We start from the raw sequence: 8,172 nt of genomic DNA, 5'->3' as shown, positions 1-8,172 counted from the left end.
ATGCAAGAACAAGCTTCACCTGGGTAGGGTAAGGGTGGAATGGCTTCTGATCCAGGATCTTAAACCTGTTCTTCAGAGCTCCAAAAGCTCTCTCAACAGTCACTCTAAGGCTGGAGTGTCTGAGATTGAATAGTTCCTGAGGAGTCCTAGGATAGTTCCTACCAGCAAACTTGTTCAGATGGTACCTGGTTTTCCTGAAGGGTGGAAGAACAGCTGGCCGACATGCATAGCCAACATCTCTACGGTAGAACTTGCCATCGGGGATGTTGATGCCATCATGACGACTCATGTCGTCATTGAGAATGTTAGCACCATGTGCTGATCCTTCCCAGCCAGCCAGCACATATGTGAACTTCAGATCGAAGTCAACAGTAGCTAGCACATTCTGCCTTGTGTAGTGCTTCCTACCTCTATATGTTGCAGCTTGTGACCTCGGCACTCTGACAGTGACATGAGTACCATTTATTGCTCCAATTCAATCCTAGAATGGCATTACAATATGTTGTTAGTCTACTACAGAACAATAACAACATATCAAGGCATGAACTACAACAACATATCAAGTGCTCACCTTCAAGTATGGATACCATCTTGGGCTAGTGCGAACCTTGGTAGGAGTCCGGCCGGTTGGTGACCTGATCATCCATCCTCTGAGCTCCCCAGCAGCATACAACACTTGCTTGAAGGACCTGGAGATGGTCTCCATTGATCTCCTGAAGGTGTTGTGTACAACCCTGAACCTCTGGTTATGACCAACAACATGGAGGAACATGCCAACTTGCTCTTCCACAGTGGTGTGCATGCTATCTTCTAGCAGCCCCCTGCTCCTAAACGTCCGCACAAGCATGGCAAAAGGTGCTCTTTTCATTCGAAGCATCCACAGAGCCTCTGTGTCATTGCAGTTGTAGATGTAGTTCATATTCACTATCCTCTCTTGATCCCGGATTAACATCGGACCACACCGGATGCGAGGTCTCTCATTCCGACGAACAACTCTCTTATGGACCAACAGGATCCAGGCCTGAACCGCAGCTATCAGCGATGCCGCCTGAACTAGCTTCGTCTGTTCATCCACAACCTAAGCGACATCCATGATGTGGTCAGCGATGGCGCTATCGACCCTAAACGCTCCTATCGAACGACCTAACACATAACAGAGGAAGGGGGGAGGGGGTAGCTTACCAACTTCGAGGTCGCGGGAGACATGGTAGAGACGAGGAGGGCTGGACGGAGACGAAGAAGAAACAGAGAAGCAGCCGCCGCCTCTTGCCGCTGCAGGGGAGTGTCGTAGCCGCAGATCTCAGTCGCCGCTGCCGTCCTAGTCGCAGATCTGAGTCGATGGTGCCGCCGGTGCCAACAACAGAGGAGGGTTTGTCCTGCAACTAGAGGTTAGCGAGTAAATGGGGTGGTGAGGGTATATTTGGCGCCACCCCGCCTCGGCCGATTTTCCCCTCCCGCCATCTCCGGTCGCATCCCCCCTGCACCGCGCCCTACGCCGCATCTTTGTTTTCCGTCCCACTCAGCCTGGCTCGTTGGAAACGACCGATTCGAGCGTTCCCAGCGAGCCAGGCTGAGGGGTGCTTTAAGTTCCGTGCAGATGCGAGTTAGGCCGGCCTGCACGCAACCAAACGGCCCATTTTCATTCCGCCCGGCCCTGGTTGGGCTGTATGCAGCCTACCAAACGCGTCCGTAATGTGATGTTTGCTTATTTTTTGTGCGGGGCTGAGATGAACTTTTTAGGCAAGCGGTAGAGTGAGCCGGTATGTTAAGAGAAACTCCAATGGGGCGATCCATTTCGTCCGTCGCCGTCCGTTTGGGTCGGCGCGGACAGAAAAGGCGGCCCAATGCGCCGACCCAAACGGACGCGTGTTCGCTTGGAGTCCGCATGGCGACCCATTCCCGACCCAATTTTGAGCCGGATTTGCGTCAGTGCGGACACGAGACGGACGCGCACGCGCCTACTCCTCTCCCCGGGCCCGCTGGTCGGTGGCAGCCACCACCATTTCCCCCCATTGTCCCCGAAAACACCCCCCCCCCCGGCGCGCGCTCCTGCCCCACACCCCGCCATGGAGGACGCCATCGACTTCGATGCCACTGCCAGCCTCGCCTCCCTCGCCTCGTCCGGCACCGCCGCCCCCTCCGGGAAAGGCAAGCCTCGTGCCCCGTGCAAGACCGCCGCCGCGACCAAGCCAAAGAAGGCGCTGACGCCCGAACAATGGGCAAGGGAGTCGGCCAAGAGGAAGGGCCGGAGGCACGCCGCGGACGCGAGGGATGAGGCCGCCGTCGTCGCCGCCGCGCAGCAGAAGGTCACCAACGCCCACGTCGCGGCGGCAACGAGGGAGGCGCTCTACATGCTAAGTTTAAACCCTAGCCAGCACGGCCTCGTCCAAGCCGCCGTCGCCGCGGCCAGCACCGGCTCGTCGGCGTTTCCTCAGATGGTGCTGCCTGACTTGCCCCGGGCATCGGCTTGCAACCCGATCCCCTGCTTCCACGTCTACCCGCAGACCTCCCACCTCTCCGGGGAGTGCTCGCCCGACGTGAGCGTGGTCGCGCCTTCCATGCCCGCGCCTGCGCCCATCGACCTCAACGCCACCCCGGTGGCCGGTGGCTTGTCATCCGACGGTGCGAGGAAACACGCGTGGCAGACGCCGACCGGCGTGCTCCCGGATGCCCGCAACCTGTTCGAGGAAATGTCGTCCGTCGACGAGGACTACATGCAAAACCTCATCTTCGAGGGCGGTGCGCCGGCCGCTGGCTACGATCCCGGCGAGACACAAAGCCAGGACGGCCGCAGGGCGTTCACGCCGGCTGCTGGCTATGATCCCGATCAGGCGGCCTTCATGCGTGATCAGGTCGGCATCGACCTGGACGGCTTCCCCCTCGACCACGAGTTCCCGGACGACTATGGGCTAGAGGAAGAGGACGAGTGCGACATCAAAGTGGAGCCTTTGTTCGAGGACGAGCTCGCCAACCAAGCCGCCGGTCCTAAGCCGAAGCACAAGAGCAAGCGCACGAAGGCATACACGGCGGCCGAGGACAAGCTTCTTTGCGAGTGTTGGCGAGACATTGGACAAGACCCCAAGACGGGCGCCGAGCAAAAGCATTCAACCTTTTGGATTCGTGTCCACCGAGAGTTTCATGAGCGCAAGAAGTTTCTGCCTTACCAATTTGTGAGCACGCGCGGGTGGGTCTCCATTTCCCAGCGGTGGAGGGTGATCCAACAAGAGTGCAACAAGTTTTGCGCCACTCTTGAGAGCGTCAAGGCCTGCCCCGTTAGCGGCATCGGCATGCAAGACATGGTATGCTAGCAAGCCGCCCTCTTTTGTGTCATCAAGTTCATCCTTTGCGTGTTCATTTGCATATCACTTGCTCATATGCTTGCATGAAAACATTTTGTAGGCATTTCAAGCTTTGCAGGCATTCAAGGTTCAACACAATGGCAAGTGCTTCAACCTTTCCCATTGCTATCGGGTCATCAAGGACGAGGAGAAATTCAAGGCGCAATATGCAGCACTCAAGTCGCGTGGGGGGAAGAAAGGCGTTGGGGAGGGCGAGCCGGCACGGCCGCGGGGGAAGACCAACTCCAAGAAGGAGGACAAGCGAGATGCGGCCACCAACGCCTTGATCACAAGCGTGGACGGCATGATGAATAAGAAGGACTCAAGGGAGGAGGAGCGCCGACGTTTCAAGGCGGAGCAAATGGATGCTTTCATGGAGATCCAAAGGAGGAGGCTTGATCTGGACGCCGAGAAGCAAGCCAAGATGTTCGAGCTAGAGGCGGAGAAGCAAGCCAAGATGCTAGAGATCGAGGCCGCCAACGCCAAGACCAAGGCGAAAGAAGTGGCTCTCGCGAGCATGATGACCGGGGTGAAGACCATGAAGGTGGATCTCAACACCATGTCGTCAAGGAAGAGGTCGTGGTTCGAGAAGATGCAGGCCGACATGCTCAAGTTCGACGACGAGTGATCTATGGCGGCGAGCGCCATCTTTTTTGTATGCCGGCAGGTGTGCCGGCATGACCATGGGAGCCGCGATGGCGTGGTCGAACTCAAGTCTCACTCTTTTTTGTGTGCTGGCATGTGTGCCGGCCGACTGGCGAGTGCGCCAGCATGAACTGTGGTGATATTTTCTGAAGCCGGCATTGTATGCCGGCGCTGGCATGGTGCCGACATGAGACATGGCCGCCGGCATGATCGGCCGCGGGCCTTTTTTATTTAAAAATTGAATGCGGACATGAAATGGGTCGGCGCGTTGGGCGCACTGCCGACCCAAATACAAAACTGGACGGACGCCGGGCGGGTGGCCGACCCAAACGGACAAAAAGCGGACAAATGCGTCATCCGTTTGAGTCGGCTCGTTGGAGTTGCCATAAGACATCTCTCATTTGTTTTTGTACTACCAAACATGGTGCACATTTTATATGCTTGAAGAAAACCAGACGAAACGCAAGCCAAGCGTCTAGAGCAGGGATTTGTCACTGAAAGAAAAGAAATGCGGCTAGTAGCAGCGTACTACTGCTAGCTGCGTAGGCAATCACGGCAAGCAGGCTATATTCCGCACTGACGGACTGCTGTGGCTTTTCAGTTTTCACCTTTTTGGAAAAGGAGAAACGGATAAGCACCATTTGACTATCTTGCCACGCTATTCGCCCTTCCCCCTCGTAAGGTAAGTAACGCCTAATTTAACGACTCCTCCGCATCTTAGTGGCCTCCTCGATCGCAGGCTGAGACTCGCGCAACCTTCCCATCCCATATTAAACTCGCCCCACCCCATCTAGGGTTTGGCCCTCCCAAGAGACCCGCGACCCCCTTAATCCCTCTCCCAACCCTTATCTGCATCCCTCTCCATGGCCACGGCGGCGGCGGCGAAGCGGAAGCCGGTGTTCGTCAAGGTGGACCAGCTCAAGCCCGTCACCAGCGGCCACACGCTCGTCGCCAAGGTGCTCAGCTCCAAGACCGTCCTCCAGAAGGCCCGCGCCGCTGGCGGCCCCGGCCCGGCCGCCAAGCCCACCAGGATCGCCGAGTGCCTCATCGGCGACGAGACCGGCTGCGTCCTCTTCACCGCCCGCAACGACCAGGGTACGATCTACTCTCCTTTTTGGCGTCATGCGCGGGGTACTCGTGACCGATACATTGACTTGACTTGAGATTCTCGCGCGCATACAACCTGGATTGCCACATCAAAGTACCGTATTATGTTTTTTTAATCCGTTATCATGGAAGGACTGTGTATGCGGCAGAACACATAGAAGTGTATTACAATCCTAGAATCGGATTGTGAAAAACGGAAGATGTAAAAACAAATTCAGTATATATCCAAGTAGCAAGTGAACTGAAAAGTGTCGATGCCTTGTAAAAGGTCCTGTAGTATAATAAGTGTACTATATATTTGTGCAAGTGCGTCTGAAACAGCAATGCCCTGGTTGGCTGGTTTTTGTTAAATTCCGCTAGTAGTAGGTGTATTATCTTATTGAAAGGCTCTTGTGCACTGAAAATGGAGCCCTTGTGCTCCCGAAGTTTACCCAGCCCATTGCCAATCAATTGTCATGGGTCTCATTAGCTTGGTATAGAGGCTTTCAGGCACACACACCTGGTCAAGTTTGTCTAAAAAAAAACCTGGTCAAGTCGATTGGTAGATTGTTGTTACATTATATGGTTAGGCTGGTGATGGCTCAAAAGAGTTTAAACTTGAATCACACTATGCTTTTACCATATTAATTTCGTATTATGTGCATCATGTTTTCCTGCTTATTACATTAGTGTTACTGGCAATAAGCATAATTCATTTTGCATAATTAAATGGTCATATTCCAAATCTACTTTGTATGCTTAGGAACAAGAAAAATTAAATCCTTACATATTACTATGTTCCTTTTATGCTTTACTGAAACTTGTTGATCCTCAACTCATGTGCTAGGGCACAAATGCTCTGCCATAAATGCATGATTATGTGACTGATTTGCTAAACATTGGTTTACTTGGGCGATATAACAAGCATATACCTTTTTGCAGTTGATGTTTTGAAGCCTGGCAACACTGTCATTATACGCAATGCAAAGATTGATATGTTCAAAGGGTCAATGAGGCTTGCTGTTGACAAATGGGGCCGTGTTGAAGTAACTGAACCAGCAAGCTTCGGTGTAAAGGAGGACAACAATCTTTCACTTGTGGAGTATGAACTTGTCAATGTTGAAGAGTGAAAATCACATCCATCTTAATCAGAAGTGCTTTCCCAAGCCTGTTGGTCAAATCTACTTGTTGAGTTGTCTAGAATGTGAAAGATGGATCTTCTGAGTTCATATTGGAATTGTTCGCTCGAACTACCGCAAGTTCCTTCTTATCAAGCATTTCTATCTATGAGTGATTGTTAGTTGCTGCAGCAGTTGTGTTTCTGAGAACAAATGTGATGTGCTGAGCAGTAATATACAATTTGATCTCCTAAATGGATTATGCACCTTTCAGCTTGCAATTTTTTATTTATTTTAAACACTGATGATGTGTGTTCTTGCGATGATCAACACACTGATGTTGGATAGTGGCTTTGATACTACCCACAAAAGGAGGATTGTTGAGTTACGATTGGGTGATGGAAAGAACCATATTTGTATTCTCAACAGAAAATAATTATTTGAATTTGAAACCACTTGTTTTCTACGAACTAGCAAAGTGCATGTGGCTTGCATCGCTCACAAACTTGAAAACTCCCTATTTATGGTATATACAACTAAAAATATATTAGTAGCTTTGACCCAAAATTCATTCGGGGGGAGGCATGGGTTTGTTGCAAATGAGGGGCGGACAGGTGGGTCTTTATGCAAATATACCACATCTTACTTCACATCACATTCATTAGATGGAGACCGAATGGTCAAAAGTGTCCGATGGCAGACACCATCATCACAAGGGCGTGCTTGGTAGTCTGCATCATTTTTTATGCATTTGCATATGTGATTAAGGTCGGGCCTCGCTTAGGGCCAGTTCTTTTGGGAGGCTTAAAAATTAAGCTGCCTCTTTCCAGTTTACAAAATATGCCTCCCTCTAAGTTTGTTGAGACTTCTATATTAGTTAGAAGAACAAGAGAGGCGGCTTATGGAAAAAGCTGGGGAGGGGGAGGGCTTTTTTTAAGCTGCCAAAAGAATTGGCCCTTAGTGCTAAAATCCATGTTTTGCACATATTTTGTTTGCCTGCATCCTTCCCATGCTGAGTAGAATATCGCATGCATGGTGTCAGGCTGTTTTAGGAAGATGCACAGTGTGGGTGTTTGATTACATGCAACAAATTTGTTTTGATAATTTATTGTTGGAGTGGCGAGGTTAAAGTACACAAATAGGCACAACGTAGACAAACATGCATAGCATATAACCGTAAACTGGTATCCTAAACACACGCTCATATGCAGTTAACCGACAAACAATTTCGGGAAAGTCTTAAACATCCTATGCAAAAACCTTAAAGGTGCCTAGAGATTCATGGCAAAGGCCCCTCACCTCGACGTTGCCGTCTTTGAAGACGATCATCTTCAGGGTGACGGGAGTCACCACCTTGAAGGCGACGAGGTACCCGATCCTGACCTTGTGAGCAACGGTGAGGGGGGACACCCTTATCAATGGTGAATGTGTCGGTGATTGTCCGGATCGTCACTCTCCAGGCGCAACCGATGTTTGTCCTCAGCACGAATTCCTTTGGGGCGGTGGTTAAGTGCTTGGTGAACTCGGCTGGCATCGGCTGGCACTTCAGCTTGGGTGCAAGGATGACCTTGCAGAAGTGGCTTGGACCGACGTCCTTATGGAAATGGTTGTAGTTCTTCGGCTTATTGGGGGTGCTGCCGAGCTCCACCACCACCTTGCCCTTCTTGCCGGCCACAACCACCTCTCCCTTTGAGGAGTTCCTCGAAGCAACCTGATCGATCTGCATCGAACATATGAACAAGAAGTATAAATAAAGGGTCAAAATGTAACAGATATGAACAGGAGGTATGACACAACCAAAGCCTCTATATTTAGTGGACATACTGTTGTGGGCGATAGACGAGCCCGAGTCGGCTGATCCAGGTTAGAGAGTTAGATGGCGGATGCTGACAATGCCGAAGCAGTGGAAATGAGGATGCTGACAATGATGAGTAAGCGGTGGAGATGGTGAATCTACTGCTTGTTGGGTTGGATTTGAACGGATG

The 8,172-nt window shown here is 51.5% G+C and overlaps 1 protein-coding gene across 1 annotated transcript; it reads left to right on the top strand.

Moving 5' to 3' along the window:
* The first annotated feature begins 4,704 nt into the window (after positions 1-4,704).
* Positions 4,705-6,468, top strand: LOC123079202 (uncharacterized protein At4g28440). The gene is made up of 2 exons (XM_044501911.1): positions 4,705-5,078; positions 6,012-6,468. Exons 1-2 carry the CDS (start codon positions 4,847-4,849, stop codon positions 6,197-6,199), a joined length of 420 nt encoding a protein of 139 aa, XP_044357846.1. The 5' UTR covers positions 4,705-4,846; the 3' UTR covers positions 6,200-6,468.
* The last annotated feature ends 1,704 nt before the right edge of the window (positions 6,469-8,172 follow it).

Source organism: Triticum aestivum, chromosome 3D (genome assembly GCF_018294505.1).
Source record: "Triticum aestivum cultivar Chinese Spring chromosome 3D, IWGSC CS RefSeq v2.1, whole genome shotgun sequence".
In the NCBI taxonomy this organism is placed as follows: Eukaryota; Viridiplantae; Streptophyta; class Magnoliopsida; order Poales; family Poaceae; genus Triticum; species Triticum aestivum.
Note: the sequence above shows the minus strand (reverse complement) of the source record. Positions and strands in the feature narration are given on the sequence as shown.

Coding starts and splice junctions, on each gene's coding strand:
- LOC123079202 (XM_044501911.1), top strand. CDS start 4,847: ATGGCCACGGCGGCGGCGGCGAAGCGGAAGCCGGTGTTCGTCAAGGTG. Junction 5,079..6,011: donor CACCGCCCGCAACGACCAGG/GTACGATCTACT, acceptor ACCTTTTTGCAG/TTGATGTTTTGAAGCCTGGC.